Source organism: Schistocerca cancellata, chromosome 5, assembly GCF_023864275.1.
Source record: "Schistocerca cancellata isolate TAMUIC-IGC-003103 chromosome 5, iqSchCanc2.1, whole genome shotgun sequence".
In the NCBI taxonomy this organism is placed as follows: domain Eukaryota; kingdom Metazoa; phylum Arthropoda; class Insecta; order Orthoptera; family Acrididae; genus Schistocerca; species Schistocerca cancellata.
This window is the reverse complement of record NC_064630.1, coordinates 591,233,475-591,251,151: the sequence shown is the minus strand read 5'-3', so window position 1 is coordinate 591,251,151 and position 17,677 is coordinate 591,233,475. Positions and strand designations below refer to the sequence as shown.

Below are 17,677 nucleotides of genomic sequence, written 5' to 3'. Positions count from 1 at the left end.
AAGAAAACATTGCATGCAGGTTGTTCCATAATGATGAGTAGGTAAGTGATTTTCGAACTGGAGTGTTTCCTGAAACCTGAATATGCTAGGAGCAGTGAGTCTGCAGAGAAGGACTGACAGCATCACTAAGTTCTATGGTCACAGCATAATTTTTCGAGATAATAATTACAATTTTATAACTGCCCCTTGTATGTATCATATATTGATTAAGCTAGTTTAAGGTTGTGATGGCATAAAATTCTGAACTGAGACTGATAAATCATCATCAAAAAATATGTGAACTTGCACAGTTTATTAGCTACTTTCCCACCTAATATCAACAAAAAATATATACATTGACATGAGGTAATTAAATGTCTTATTGAAGAATTTTGCCAACTATAATTTATATACAGGGTGATTCAAAAAGAATATCACAACTTTAGGAATTTAAAACTCTGCAACGACAAAAGGCAGAGCTAAGCACTATCTGTTGGCGAATTAAGGTAGCTATAAAGTTTCATTTAGTTGTACATTTGTTCGCTTGAGGCGCTGTTGACTAGGCGTCAGCGTCAGTTGATGCTAAGATGGCGACCGCTCAACAGAAAGCTTTTTGTGTTATTGAGTACGGCAGAAGTGAATCGACGAGAATCCGCGGGAAACAACTCAGTATGAACGTGACTCGCCTAAGGTGAACGTTTTCTGTGCCATTTCAGCCAATAAAGTTTTTGGTCCCTTTTTCTTCAAAGGTGCTACTGTAACTGGACTACAGTATCTCAGACAGAGTATCTGGAGATGTTCCCTCAGCTCGAACAAGAAGCACAACAATTCATATTTCAGCAGGATGGAGCGCCACCACATTGGCACTTATCTGTCCGTAACTACCTGAACGTCAACTACCCGAGGCGATGGATCGGCCGCCAGGCAGCCCGTGACAGAGCACTTCCATCACTGGCCTCCAAGAAGCCCTGATCTTACTCCCTGCGATTTTTTCTTATGGGGGTATGTTAAGGATATGGTGTTTCGGCCACCTCTCCCAGCCACCATCGATGATTTGAAACGAGAAATAACAGCAGCTATCCAAACTGTTACGCCTGATATGCTACAGAGACTGTGGAACGAGTTGGAGTATCGGGTTGATATTGCTCGAGTGTCTGGAGGGGGCCATATTGAACATCTCTGAACTTGTTTTTGAGTGAAAAAAAACTTTTTTAAATACTCTTTGTAATGATGTATAACAGAAGGTTATATTATCTCTCTTTCATTAAATACACATTTTTAAAGTTGTGGTATTCTTTTTGAATCACCCTGTACATCATTCAAACTTGTGCAATGAAGTATGTGTCTGTATTCAAAACCTTTTGTGATGTATTGGTTAATGTCTAGAACACACAAGGACAATAAAAAGCTTGTATCCATATTATGCATAAACTTACCAGTAAACAAGTAGTATCATGATCTTATATGCGAGTTTACAATAAAACTAAATTGGCAGATGTGTATACAAGAGAATAAACTATAGTTAACACAAATTGGAAATGTTGTCTGTTCTCAATGGGCTCTAAAGGAAGAAGTCTAAAATTGTGTAAGAGTCTGATGGTTAAATTATGGTAAGGAAGTTTGGAAGTACAGCAAGAACAAGATTTAGCTTATCAGTAACACTGTTTAACTCATGATCTGTGGGAATAATGAAAGAGGTGAACAAATACTTTACTGCTCGAAAGACGAACAATCGAAGGCAAATGACAGTAATAAGTTTTATTGATTTAACTAATATTGTGTATGAGAGGAAAGGAAAACTGCTATTCTAATTAGTAGCTATGCATAAGTCAAGGAGGAAACATTCGCTCTGAAGATAAATTTCAGAGACAAATTATATAAGCCAATACCCCACTAAAATGTAGTGAAAAGCCTGATGTAGACTTTGCTTTAGAATAGTCTTAGCGTAAGAAAGTTTTAAAAATAAACTATAGGAAGGATTATTGAAAAATTCTGAATGTAACAGTTGTGGTTGATGAAATTCGCAAATTATCAAAGGAACTCTATACTTAATTGAAATATATGGCTTTTGATAACCTCAACCTTACATGCGACACTTTTCCTGAAGAGCTTTTGCGATTTTCTCTTAAATATTACTTAGATGATTTATCGAGGTGTAAGGAATGTTATGCATTTCTAAATGCTCAATCGCTATGTTTCCTGTCCATCCTAATAAAATTTATACAAGGTTTGGCGTAGTTATACATTTCTTTAGCCATTCTAGAGTGAATTTCTAAATATGAAAATAAAAGCATTAAACACTGAATTTCACAATGGCTTTTGAAAGCTTCCAGCTACCACGTCGCACTGGATTATCTCTCTTCCACGAGACGGCGCAATTCTTCAATTTTTACCATATACAGTTATGTAGATTAAGTATCGGTGCCTATAGCGCTATGCACTAAATCAAAAATCTTGATAATGCTTTTATATTCACAGTTTGACGTTTCAAAAACTAAATGATTGAAGTAGTTTCATTAGTAAAAGGCATGATATTTCATAAGCAATTAAAAGTGGCATGTGTGTATCTGTGAAACCCAAAGACCTTATTTTATTAATCGTGTATTTCGATTGTTTTCTTTCCAGGCAATGGCGAATCCATCACAAAGAAGGCTGTGTGTAGTCTGAAAATCTGGTATGGCTGTCTAAAACGGAAGATGAGTCAATACGAAGTGAAGTGCATTGAAAATTGAATTGGAGATATCTCCGAACTGTGTCTAATTTACGAAGTTTTTATCACCAGTGCTGCCTGCAAGAAAATGAACGGCTTAAGTCTCAGTGAGCTGTGTTGTTTGTTTTGTTGTCCTCCTTGCCCAACGAGGATTGCTGCCAAACTGGCATTCTTGCCACCAGAACCTACCTACAACTTTCAAGCGGATGAAACGGGTTCGAAATTTAGTTTGAATTTGACAGAAAGAGCCGAGTGGCAATACTCCGAGAGAGAAAAGGAAAATATTGAAGGTTTTTTCACAAGAACTTCCCGAGGAAATCGAATAGCCTGTTTGTTTGTGAGGTGTAGTACAACAGCTCGGTTTACAATATTGTTTTCACACGGTAATGCCGTAGACTTAGGACAAATGAGCAGTTTCTATCTAGGGTTAGGTTCACGGATAAACTGTAATATATTTAGTTACGATTACTCAGGCTACGGGGTCAGTACTGGAAAGCCATCGGAAAAGAATCTGTATGCAGATATAGATGCAGCATGGCACGCTTTACGAACTAGGTATGGTATATCACCCGAAAATATTATATTATATGGCCAGAGTATTGGGACTGTGCCAACAGTGGACCTGGCATCGCGTTATGAAGTGGGAGCTGTCATTCTCCATTCGCCGCTTATGTCTGGAATGAGAGTCGCATTCCCCAATACCAAGAGGACGTGGTTTTTTGACGCCTTTCCTAGGTGATTACTGTTTATTTTCTACAAGCTATAGTGTATTACATGAAGTTAAAGCGAAACATCATTCCAGGGCAGAGAGAGAAATGTGGTTGACTTTCCAGATTTGTGCCACAGTTCTTGTAAGTATAAGATGTGTAGAATTATTTCTTTAGTTGCAAATGGTTCCATCAGCACGCAGAAGTGTTCTGATTTTGTTTTTATAAAAGACAGAGATTTCAATGAACGAGTGTTTACACTAAAGTGTTCTGATAATCTGTTTTTGTTGTTTAGGTGTTATCAACAAATAATACAGCTCATTTTTGCGTGTCATGAAGCAGATCTTTGTTTTGATAAGTTTTCTTCGTCTGTTGCTGTGAACGTTTCAGTGCAGCTTCATTTATTTGTTAGACGTGTTAATTGTAGTTTTAGAGGATAAGCTTAGTGTGCCGTTCAGAGTAGTTAAATGAGTTTCTTTGGTTTTGTGGTTCCTCTTAAATATGTACTTTATCATACACCCAGACTATTATCAGATTTCGCAAAGGTATTAAATTCAGCAGCAAATTCAGTGTCCAGTGTATTAAATCCAATAATATTTGCTAAACTTATGCATAAGCTTTTAATTTTTAATAGTGTCATATTTAACAATATGTCTGGTGTAGTATGCCAAATGTTACAGGATATCACTGTTTACTCTTGAAGGGGCAGTTAAAAACCTCCAAAATTCCATCTACAGGGACTTGAACAGTAATTCATGTATTTCAAATTCAGTTTAGGTGTTGTTTTGACGTGTGTTCCACTATAGATTTGTAAAGTTCGTCCAAACAATAACAGAAAAATTGCATGAAATGATGGTCACCACAGTTAGCCACATCCCAATAGTGCACAGCTGTAAACAAGGCTAGACTTTGTGCTACTGGTAGTGAATGTCTGTTATCATTTATTTGCATCACTGTCTCAGCAGATAGCGAAGTAAAATTTCAAAACAAACTGAAAAAGCTTTTCCTTGAAAATTGCTTCTATTCCATATAATAATTCTGCTATTACTTGTAGATTGTAGTGGGAAGGAATTACTAACTCAAGTCTGTATATACAAAAAACACGCACAGACACATACATAAATTTTCAACATGTAGCCATATTTACAAATTAATTCGTGTTGTGAATGTAAAATGACTTGTTCCACATACTTATGGTTAATCATGCAAATGATTCACGCACAAGAAACTAACTCAATCAGTACTGTTGACACCAAAAGGAATTTCATCACCTAATATTCAGAAACATTCTTCTTCCATTATTTTTAGCGACATTGGATGTAATATAAGAATGATGGTTAATGCCACTAACTATACAGGAAGTAGTTTGTGAAGTATATATATATAGTAAGAATATATATATATATATATATATATATATGAATATAATAGAGGGAAACATTCCACGTGGGAAAATTATTTAAAAAGAAAGATGATGAGACTTACCCAACAAAAGCGCTGGCAGGTCGATAGAAACACAAATAAACACAAACATACACACAAAACTCTAGCTTTCGCAACCAACGGTTGCCTCGTCAGGAAAGAGGGAAGGAGAAGGAAAGACAAAAGGATATGGGTTTTAAGGGAGAGGGTAAGGAGTCATTCCAATCCCGGGAGCGGAAAGACTTACCTTAGGGGGAAAAAAGGACAGGTATACACTCGCACACACACACACATATCCATCCATACACACAAGACACAAGCAGACATTTGTAAAGGCCTTTACAAATGTCTGCTTGTGTCTTGTGTGTATGGATGGATATGTGTGTGTGTGCGAGTGTATACCTGTCCTTTTTTCCCCCTAAGGTAAGTCTTTCCGCTCCCGGGATTGGAATGACTCCTTACCCTCTCCCTTAAAACCCATATCCTTTTGTCTTTCCTTCTCCTTCCCTCTTTCCTGACGAGGCAACCGTTGGTTGCGAAAGCTAGAGTTTTGTGTGTATGTTTGTGTTTATTTGTGGTTCTATCGACCTGCCAGCGCTTATATATATATATATATATATATATATATATATATATATATATATATATATATATATATATATATATATATATATATATATATATATATATATATATATATATATATATATATATATATATATATATTCTTACTAGAATTATGGATGGCCAGCATATGAATACAAATAATTACTTTCCAAAAGATAAATGACATTCAAAAATAAAAGTATGTGTGTATAAAGTATCAGCTCATGTAAAAATATGACATAAGGGCAGTGTAGTGTTTCCCCTGCCATCTATTAAAACTTTTGTCAACAGTGATGTGTGTTTGGCTTAGAGAACTACTGCCTTTGAATTGTAAACTAAAGAAAATTATTTTGTTGCCCACAGTGATGACCACTATTTCAAAGGGGCTACATATGTGAATAGTTGCAATGACACCTTCTGTTCAGAGAGTTAAGATTCCAGGTCATGATAGGGAGTTCCATGTAGTGATCTGTTAATTTCAGTTTTAGGCTTGCACAAATTGTGTGCAATTCGTGCCGCAAGTTTGCTTATAGATAAAAACTGGATAAATCAACAAAAAGTACTTTACCTCAAAAGTGTATCTTATGCCTTATGATGGGCGGGTAATTAAATGCAGTGAATTATTAAGCTCATAATTAGTTAAGACTTAAAATTATCTTGCTGAAAACATGCTGCATCAAGTAATAAGGTATGCTTTGCCAAGTCATTTTTGTACATACAGAAATAAGTACCAGTATTGTACATGTGTTCAGTCAATAAGGTGATTTAGGTTCTTGAAGTGCCCCTGTTCCTCATGAAATTATTGGCAGTAAAGGTTTATGTTCAGTAAAAAGTACAGTTCCATAATAGAATAGCACACTTGCTCATCCCTTTTCTCACATTGTCAAACAATAATGCTAAGGTAACCACTTGAATTCAAAAAATCATAAAATATTTTCATATGTACAAAATTTTTAGATGATGTTCGTAAAATATTTGTATACAAACAGTTGCAAATACTATCATGTGACATTTGTTTTTGTAAATCACAAAATGTGCCAGTAGCTATCATCTGTGCCAAGTCACCTTTGGTGAATAAGTTCACTGTTTAGTTATTAGTTTCTGAAGCTAGTGTATGTTAAATAGAAAAACTTGTTTCTGCTGACACCGATCTTTAACTTAACCCAAGGTCTAGGTTGCATTGGAAGGTGATAGTTTGGCTGTGAGTTGGCAAAGCCAACAAATGTGAAATCAAAACAACCTGGATGTGGTGGTAGGCCAATTTGTAGCATAACTCATTTGAGAAAATCCATCATTGGTATCAGTCTGTAGTTTCCGTGTTGTTTACATTTGTCGCACGTTTCCTACATCACTTGTGAAAGTCAATATCTAGTATCAAATATTCCCTTTTCCCCTTCTTGATTTGCGCCTTCACATTGTTAGTGTGCAGTTGTAGAAGTAATTAGATGAGCAAAATAGTGAAAGCTTTGCTCAGTCAGTCAGTAACAAAGTATAATTACTTGTAGAAACTTCAGTTCTGAATACTTTGCAGTGTGTCAAATACAAGCTTGCTTACACTATCTGTGGCTGGTAGAAACTCATCTTAGTAACTGCTGTGATGTATTTCCATTTTAATGCTGGGAGCTTTTGTGTTTTGCTTGTCTTCAGCTGTGGTACTGGTACTTTAATGTGCATGTGTAATCATACTTTAATGTGCATCAGATCTCCGTTGTGTAAATAATTGACTGGCTTTTTTCCGACAATTCCATGTAATGTTAATGTTGTGGGCACTGTCTGTGAGTCAGTCAGCGTTTGTCTGTTGACTGAAAACAATAAACAACAGTTTCATGAAATAAATGCTATTGAGATATGTTTTTTACAACTATAGCCTCTCAATGTCCTGGGTAAATCGGAACAGAAGCAGGCCAAGCATCAAACCTTGTGGCTCACTATATTTAATGTTTTTGCACACTGAATTCAGTTTCATTTGTCTTGTATTATTGTAAATGTGACCCTTAGCTTTCTGTTGTTAAGATAACCCGTGTATTTATTATTTATCTGTGTACTGAATTACTACATAGCTCACTGAAATCAAATTTTAATCAGAAAATTGCACCATTTTGGTGCCAGCAATGCTATCAAACTGTAGGACTATGCTTTGGTGATGCTTGTAATGAATCTGTTTCTTTGCTAGCTGTGTCAATGGTGGTTTTTTTTTTCCCCCTCACGTGTGCCTTTAGCATGACGTGTTTTTTATATTGTTGTTGTTATTTCGCATTGGTGAACTCCATATTTCACATCGTTTGTATGACTAGGCATGTTTAATGAAGCTTTTTGTATGCAAAAGGTTTTTCTTGTCCTAACAGGTGTGCTGCAACACATTTGTATCATTGTTGAAATTCATTTAAGACAATTTGAGTAGGGCAGTTGTTAAATCTGATCTAGTTTCATATTTTTTGTTTGATAATGAGTCATTCTTTCGTCTCTCTTCCAAATAAGTGATGAGATGACTTACCAGATCACTTCTGAATTATGTAAGCTGAACCCCTGCTAAATGTTTGACGAAACAACTGCACCCATTTATCACACATTTTTCTTTTCTGCAATGCAAGTCCATGTTAGTTACCTGTTACTGTTACCAAGCAAGGTGTCACAATGGTTAGCACATAGGGTCTGCATTTGGAAGCATGATGGTTGAAAACTCGCATAAAATCTGGGGAATTGTCATTCGGTTGACTGCAATATACCAATCTTGCCTATCTTTCAGAGCTAGAGGTAGTCATTTAAGATATAGAGAACAAAGCCAGAAACAGGTGTAGAATAATGGTGTTGTAGCAGTTGCCAAAATAACAAGAATTCATCCAGAACTTATATCTCAAAATTAAAACAAGGTGAGGTGGCATAGTTCTTGACATTTCAATTGTATTCAGAAAGAGTGACATTAAAATCATTGTCTGACTGTTTGTGCATTGTGTAATTGCCGTTGACAAACACCTCAATCATTTCTTAAAGTGGCCCTGAGTACCACCTTCTCACATTCCAGCCGAGTTTGCAATTACTATGACATCAACAAGGATGTTAAACTTGAAATGTACCTTCCTTTCCCTAACAAAATGGATCTGAATCACAACAGTCTGAGCAATGTTAGAGGTCATCAGAATTAAAAAAAAAAAATTGGCCATCAAAATAACTTTGTCATTGGCAGTAAGAAGGTATTTCAAAACATACATCTGCATACTTTGACACTTTCCTTCATTGTAGTTAGGTAATAAGGTTTACGCTAATTTATTTTTCATTTATCCCTGTTTTCCTTCAGGTTCTGTTTTAGCTTTCCTTCTGAGTGATGGAATTACAAACAGAAGTAATTTATTTATTTCACCTTGCAAGATTAGGACCTTCAGCCCTCTCTTCCATCTAACCGGATATCCATAGTGATATGGCGTGCAATATTTGTAGTACATGAGCAGTTAATAATAATAATAATAATAATAGGAATAATAATAATGCATATAGTAATCATTACAATATACATATTACCTGGCCAGTAAATTATATGCAAGGGGCATTCAGTAAGTAATGCAACCCTTTTTTCTGAAAGCAGGTTGGTTTTATTCAAGATTCTGATACACCGCATTATTCCCCATTCTTTTGGGTACGAAACCCTATTTTTCAACATAATATCCATTCAATGCAACGGCCTTATGACACCTTAATAGGAGGGCCTGTATGCCGACATGGTACCACTGTACTGGTTGATATTGGAGCCAACATCTTGCTGCATCAGTAAACTCCCTATCATCCATGTACTGCTTCCTGCTGAGTACATCCTTCATTGGGCTGAACAGGTGGAAGTCGGAAGTGCGAGATCCAGGCTGTAGGGTGGATCCCAGTGAGCACACACCTCTGAGTACCCCAATTGGTGGATGAGTGTGTCAGCACTAACAGCGACATCCAGTTGAGCAGTGGGGTGTTTGAGTGTGATCTGCCAATCATGCTCAATGAGTGCGTCCTGGCATTCCAACATTGCAGCCGGCCAGCACACGGTATATTGATCAGATTTGCACAACCTTGTTGTGGTGATGACAGGTGCCTTGCCCATTGACTCGCTTGCTTTTGTTCATTTTCAAGTCTCCATAGATATTCTGCTAGCAGCTATGAATCTTTGCAATGATCTGGTTTTCTGCCAAAATAAACTTGGTGACGGCTTCCTGCTTGTAATGCACCTCCATTAAAGGTGTAATTTTGAAGGTTACATTTAGCACTACCACCTGTCAAAACTTTGAGGCTGTGGGGGTTGAAGTGGGAATATTCCACAATATCCAACAACAAATTAAATTCTGCATTTTTTCCCCAAACGCAATTGACTGAGAAAAAAAGTGTTGTGTTACTTATTGAAAGCCCCCTAGTCTATTATTAATTGAAATATATTTCACAAATGGCAGTCTAGTTAACAATGTGTCAAGTTATTTCTTTTTACATTTATAATATCTAACATAAATATACAGCAACATCATAAAAGGAAAGATTTGATTGGTTTATAAAAGACCAAGAAATAATAGGGTAAGGTTAGAAGATGAGATGGAGGAAATAAAACACAAACAGTTGGCGATGGGGAAAAGTGTGGATTGTTTTGCCACTGTGATAGAAGTATTTGTTCAGTGTTGAATAGGACAATGACTGAGATATTCCTATAGGAGCCTACAACATAATAGCTAGAGATTCAACCTCCTTTTGAATGCACAATAGTTTTGAGTAAGCCTCTGGTTACTAGGTAGTGTGTTTCACCAGTCATATGACTGAAATGAAAGGAATGATGGAGAAAGATTTTGTATTATGCGTAAGTACAGCCAAGATGCTGGATGTATCAGATCTAGTATTGCTGTTATGGAATCATGATGCTGGTTGGTATTTCAAATGTGAGAAAACATGATGAGGACACCATTGACTAAGACCCCAATGAAGAAGGGTCAAGAGAAAGTGTAAATCACATTGCATATCCAGTTTCATCAACTGTAACCAAGCATAGGAAGGACTGGCGTGATCAAACAACCGATTATTACACACACGTCTTACACAAGCATTCATGGCTACCTCGAATTGTATAGACATATCACTGTTTGCGACATGCTGAACTACATCAAAATAGTAGAGATGCAACAGGACTAAAGATTATACTTTGGGGGGGGGGGGCGGTGCAGTTCTTTTTTAATTTTTTGGGAGGCATGTAGTCGAGATTTTTTACATGGTGTAATACTTTGTTCATTCCAGTTTAAATTCCTGTCCAAGATTATGCTGAGATCTTGTACTGTTATCTGATAAAGCGGTCAGATACTATTAGGGAATACAGGAAGAATTTTATGAAAGTGTTCAGTGGGTTACAAGGATAAAATGTGGCCTTTTAGTGTCAAATTTAAGATCCATGTTTTCTGCCCATTCTGGTACTGAACAACAGTTGTCATTTATAGCTACTTAGGACTTGTGCACACATATAACTGAACATCATTAGCATATAAGTGGTAGCCACAAGAACGTAGTCCAGTTGAAATGTCGCAGCGAGAAAAGCAGTTGACTGAGGACTGAACTGTGTGGGCTTTTGAGAGAATGCTTACATAATAACTTCTCCGACCCACAGATGACTTGTTGATGTATATTCTTAAGGTAGCTGTCAAACCACATTATTGAACTATTAACGAAATTCAGCCATTTCATTTCATTAAGTACTATATTAAAATTGACAGAAATCAAAACACTGCTGAAATTGAGCAGTGTTAAAATGGCTGTTTCATTACTGCCCATGGCATATTTGATATGGACAGGCACTTTGATTAATAAAGTTGCTGTGGTGCTGCTGGAAATGTGCCATGATATTTATCATGGATGTTTTAAGTCTGTCAGATGTTCATGAGACACCCCCGCCCCCAAACTCTTTTGTGGCTACCTGTGTGGCACGTGTGGGGCCCTGAGATATTGCAGCCTTTCTTATCTTCCAGGCTGCAATTCACTGCCTATATGCACTCCTTCCCACCTTAGCTCCTCCCCTTCCTGTCCCCCACCCCCCATCCTTCCTCTCTGTGTTTCCTTTAGAATGACCCAATTATTACCTCGGTTCTGCTATTCCTCTTTGGTCTTGTGTCTTAGTTTTCACTCTCCCCTTCTCTCTTCCCTCCCTCACTCCCCATTGGGGAAGAACCTCCCTAGCATCTCTGACATGAGGCTTTTTCCTCTCCCATTTCCTTCCCTTCCATAGCCCCTCCCCCCCCTCACACATTAGGTCACCAGCGTGTGTAGCCAGTGCCTGTGTTGGGACTGTTATGTCTGCATCTGGCTGAGCCCTCTGACAACAAAGAGATCACACGTCCAGTACCTGAGCTGTCACTGCTTCATGTGTGATTGCTCATCTTGTAGGGGCAATGGAATTCCTGGCAACAGTCACTATGCCAGGTGGCCCTTTTCATAGCTGGGTGGCTCCTGTGGGGTGAACGGTTGATCAAAGTGGGAGGGGGGGGGGGGGGGCGGCATGTTACCAGGGCGAACAACTGCCTGAAGAGACAGCTGCAGAACAGTGGCCAGAAGTATGGAGTGAAGTGTGCTTCGCTCTGTACTTCTGGTCACTGTTCTGCAGCTGTCCCTTCAGGCAGGAATTGTTCCCTCCCTTTTCATACTTTTGCATCCTTTTCCTTCCCCTCCTTGGCCATCCTTGGGAAGAAGGCCAGGTTCACCAGCTTGAGGTGAAATCCTTTCCTCAATATTTGATTTGTTCCAGGACAGATGGGGAGGCTTTTTCGGGTGCCAGACTTTCTTTTTTATAGAATGTATCGATGTAAGTGTGATGAAATTTACTCACTTTGTACGATGTGATATGCTTCCCTATTGATTAAAACCTCTTGTGCCAGTGGCCAGCTTTCCATTGTGCTTGTGAGCACTTAGGAAACATCCCAGTGAGCATTACTCCTTACCAGTCCTACCTAGGGCATTATTTTCCGCAGGAACCTCCTCCTTCAATATGATGAGGAACTTAGGACTAATCTGGAATGGTGCGGCATTCATGGCCTCGGGGCAGTTACATTGATACCAGTGCTTTCATACTGGTTTTTGAGGGGGATAGCCTTCTGCGAAAAGTCAAAGTTATGGTTTACCATTGTGATGTGAAGCCCTATGTCCCACCTCCCACGCACTGTTTCCAATGTTACCATTTTGGTCACATATCTTCACAATGTGAGGTGAATTATACTTGTGATGACTGCAGCCATCCTCTTCATGTGGGGAGTCCTTTCACCCCACCACCCAAGTGCTTGAACTGTTCCAGCCCATATTCTTTTTGTTCGCTGGATTGCCCAGTCTGTGAAAAGAAAGAAAGATTCAAGATTTCAAAACTCTGGACCTTCTATCCCACTCTGAGGCCCCAACAGAAATTCAACCATCTCCACACAATATCCTTAACATCTACCTTGCTTCTATTGTGTTCTTCCCCCTCCTCCTTACCTCCATCCTCTCCCCCTTTCCTTTACTCCTCCATGACAGTTCCCATTCCCTCCCCTCACAGAAGTGCTCCTTTTTGTCAGCTGGAGAAGAAATTTCCTTCTCTGGCACCTGTCAAAGATGGGTCTCTCACTAGGAGCCGTTCACCTAGCATCTACAGGTCAAGAAGCCTGTTAAACAATCGGGCTTGGGACTCACGTTCTGTGGGCCTCAAGACCACTTCTTCTCTTTCAGATCCTGATATTGCTGTGACTTGCTCTCTTCCCCACCATTCCATATCTCACCATCTGAAGGGGAAGAAGAAGATGCATAAGTCTCTGGACAAGGCCTTCCCCCTGCCCCCTGACATCCTAAGGCCCACTTTCTCTCAATCAGGATCTGATCTTACATTCATATATGTCACTCTTTCCTTACTGGTGATGGACATTGACTCATCATAATGACTGATTCTGGCCCATTCCATGTCCATCTGGTCTCTTGTATTGGACCTGTAATGGTTTCTATAATCACCTTCTGGAATTGCAGTATCTTCTTTATCTCTCCTCTGTAGATTGTGTTGTATTGCAGGAATCTTGTTTTGTGGATATCCCATCGCCGACTCTGTGGTTTCTAAACCTTCTGATATAACCGTGTTGGTCCATTGCGAGCCTCTGGTGGTGTCTGTACCTTGATCCATGTGTACATTGTTAATTCCTTGGTTCCTCTTCTTACTGCACTGGAAGCAATGGCCTTTCAGACCCGTTTAGATTTTGCAGTGATGATTGCAATCATTATCTTCCCTCATACTGGCCTTCTCTTCCTGCTTTTCTTGCCCTCCTTCGACAGCCTCCCCTCCCCCCCCCCCCCCCTTTCAGTCTCCTTGGGGATTTTGATGCCCATAACCCCATAACCCACTGTGTGGTGGTAATGTGACTATTGACTGGGCAAGAGTGTTGAAGACCTGCTGCCTAGGCTGCTCAACACTTGAGCACCCACAAACTCTAGTGTGGCACACAACACTTTCTTGGCCACTGATCTTTCCATCTGTAGCCCTGGTTTCCTCCCCTCCATTCAGTGTAGAGTACATGACGATTTGTGGGACAGCTATCATTTTTTGGTCATCTTATCTTTTCTTCAGCATAGCTCACTTAGACTTCATCCCAGGTGGGCCTTTACTAATGTGGATTGGGATGCCTTTTCCTCAGCTCCACCACAAGATGGTATTGATGAATCCGTATGGAGTTGATTGATGCCATTCTTTCGGCAGGTGCTTCACGTATTCCTTTGTCTGCGGGTTTTTCCCGGCGGAAGATTGTTTCTTGGTGAACCCCCAAAATAGTTGCAGCTATATTAAAGATGCTGTTGTGCCCTCCAGTGCTGTGAACAACATCCACATTTCAACCACCTTCTGGTCTTTAAATGGCATTGTGCACGGGCCCATTATCTTCTTAAATGACAGAAACATATTTATTGGGAGCAATATATTGGTGCCATAGGGCTGCATACTACCTCTTTGCAAGAATGGGTAAGGATCATTGACATTTTTGGCTGCCTTCCTCTCACGGGGGTGTTATCCTCACCAACCCAGACTCTGTCTCTGAGCATCTTGCTTGGCATTTTGCCCAGGCCTCAGCATCGGTCTGCTATCCTCCTAAGTTCCGTCTTCTCAAACACCATCTGGAACGACTCCCTTTACCTTTCATTCTCTGCTACCGGAGCCTTACAACACTCTGTTTAATGAGTGGGAATTCGCCAGCACCCATGGTCTCTGCCCTGACACAGCTCCTGGACTGGACTAGAGTAGGTGCACAACCAAATCAGTGTCTAGCCAAAGTCAGGTATTTGTTTCTAGCCATCTATGGAGTGAGACCGAATTCCCTTCCCAATGGTGAGAAAGCGCTGTTTATCCATTTTTGAAATCGGATAAAACACCCCTTCAGGCGGACAGCTGTTGTCCGATCAGTATAACCAATGTCCAATATATGGTGAGTCAAAGGCTGTATTTGATCCTTGAATCCTGGAGTCTTTTGGCTTTGACTCTGTGTAATTTTTGCCATAGACGTGCTACTGCAGATAGTGCAGCCCACCTGGAATCTGGTATCCTTATGTCTTTTCCCCAGAGTCAACACCGTGTTGCGTCTTCTTTGATCTGCATAAAGCCTATGGTAACACATGGGACCAACACATCCTTGCCACCTTACATGAGGAGGGGGACTTCCTTGACCAACTCTCAATTTTTATCCAGAACCTTCTTTCACATCACATTTTTCACATACAGGTTGGCACCTCCTGTCTGCAGGAAAATGGGGTTCCCCAGGGTTATGTTTTGAGTTTTCCTCTGTTTTTAGTGGCTGTCAGGGGTCTGGTGGCAGCTGCAGTGCCTATGATGCCCCCCCCCCCCCCCCCCTTGTATGCTGTTGATTTTTGCATTTATTTTTGTTTGTCCGTGATGGGCGCTGGTGAAAGCAGACTGCAGGGAGCAATGCACAGAGTGCAATCTCGGGCTGCCATCCATTTTTGAGCTGCCAAGACCTGCGTTATGCATTTCTAAGGCCACCATACAGCCCATCCCCATCCAGATCTGCACCTTGATGGCCAGTCCCTCATTATGCATGGTGGACTCTCATCATTCTTTTGGGACTGGTCTTTGATACCCTGTTGACATGACTTCCCCATCTTCATTAACTATAGAGGACATGTTGATTGCATCTCAGTACTCTTCGCTACCTCAGCAACTCCATCTGGGGCATGGGCCACTTTATGGTCATACACCTGTACAAAGCATTGGTCCAGTGTCGTCTAGATTAGACATATCGCATACTCCTTGGCACCACTTTCAACATTACAGATGCTGGGCCTGATATGCCATTGGTGAGATATGACTGGCAACTAATGCCTTTAGGACTAGCCCTGTGATCTGCCTGCTAGTGGTGGTAGGGGTTTCACCGGTGCAGGTTCTGTGCCAAAAACAGTTGATCACTTATACGTTACGCATCTTCTGCTCTGCTAAATTACAATCTCCTATTTCCATATATGGAGATCCATATCTCACTACAGTGGCCCAGGTCTGGGGTTGTGATTGCCTTTCATATCCAGTTCCTTTTTTCTGAACTCCAACTTACCCCTCACCCACTTCTTCTCTGGGACCACTTACATACACATCCGTGGTGCATTCCGCATCCACAGTTCTGTCTTGATCTGTCACAAGGTCCAAAAGACCTGGCTCACCTGGTGACTCAGCGGTTGCCAGACATGCTAGCTTTGCTTATGCTCATATGTGATCTAATGAACTCTGCTCCATGCCAGATAGCTGCAGTGTTTTCACTGCAAAATTGGCAGCCATATCTCTTGCTCTTTAGAATATTCGTTTCTGCACCAGTGAGTCCTTCCTCATCTGGAGTGACTCTTCGAGCAGTTTACAAACTCTTGACCAGTGTTACCCTTGCCATCCCTTGGTCCAGACTAACCAGGATTCCCTTTCTGCCCATGAACAGTGTTGACATTATGATCTTTGTCTGGACCCAGTATCATGTTGTGATCCCAAGGGATTAACTCGCTGACAGACTTGCCAAACTGGCCACCAGCAAACCACTTCTTGAGATCAATATGCTAGAATTAAACCTTCTATTGAAATTATGCATCAAGTTTTAAGGACTTGGAATGCGGAATGGCATACTCTGTCTTCGCTGAACAAACTATGGGCGATAAAGAACAACACGAATTTATGGAGGTCCTCCACGCGGGCCTATCGCAAGGACTCCATCATCCTTTACTTGCTCCACATTGGTCATTCATGGCTGATTGATAGTCATCTCGTCCATCGTGAGGATTCTTCCCACAGTCGTCATGGTGTCTCTGTAATGGTGGTCCACAGTTTACAGGACTGTCCTAATGTTGCTGCCTTGCAACCGACTTAATCTTCCTGTCTCACTACCCTTGGTGTTAGCAGACGATGCATCAGTAGCAGACCAGCTATTACGGTTTATTCATGAAAGGGGTTTTTACCCCACTCTGAGTGAGGGCACCTCATCCTTGTTAGTCCATTCAGAGCTTGGCAGGCTGCCATGTGGTTGCCTCTGCCCCAAACAAGCAACAGCATCTGGCTTGGTGGCCCACCCCTGCCCCCGCACTATCCTCTCGTTTGCTCTTCTTCCCGCTTCTTGCCTGTTATGTTTGACTTAGTGTTCTTCCTTTGTTTTCCTGTGCTTCTCTTGCCCTGTCTGTGTCACCAGTCTTTTCTGTGTATATTTGGATGGGGTGCCTCTGAATAAGTGACAGGAGGTATGCCCCCATCGCACTTTCTGCTTTTGGCGACCTCCAGCTGCTCCCTGGGTGGGACACCTCACCCACCTTTCTTCCTTTCCTCCCTTTTCTTCTTTCTTGTTCTTTTCTTTAGGCTTTGTTGACCTTTGATGGGCCATGTGCTTTCCTTTTCTTGGGTTTTATGCACTAGGCCCTTCTTTGGTTTGTAGTTTTGTTGACTTGCCTGTTGCAGGTAAGAGCAAATTATGACCTCGTAGTTTTGATCCCTTCAATCATTAAACCAACCAACCAGATGTTCATGAGCAAGGTTTAAGGTACAACAAGTGGTATGCTAATTGGCCGATAGTTGCCTGGTGATTTTAAATTATCATTTCTGAGTATTGATCAAATTAATCCTTGTTCCAGTCTGTAATGCTTGCAGCATTAGCAAGATAAGTAAGAACTGTAATAATAATAATAATAATAATAATAATAATAATAATAATAATAATAATATCAGCTACATTTTTAATCATATCTGCACTCACTTCATAATTACCTGTAGCCCAGGAGA

General features: G+C 40.3%; 1 protein-coding gene across 1 annotated transcript in view; it reads left to right on the top strand.

The window, feature by feature from the left end:
- LOC126188948 (alpha/beta hydrolase domain-containing protein 17B) overlaps positions 1 to 17,677 on the top strand; it is a 180,572-nt gene that overhangs the window by 108,919 nt on the left and 53,976 nt on the right. Inside the window, exon 2 of the mRNA XM_049930694.1 lies at positions 2,605 to 3,424. Within this exon, the coding sequence (XP_049786651.1) occupies positions 2,778 to 3,424 (647 nt within the window). The 5' untranslated portion in view covers positions 2,605 to 2,777. The remainder of the gene's footprint in view (positions 1 to 2,604; positions 3,425 to 17,677) is intronic.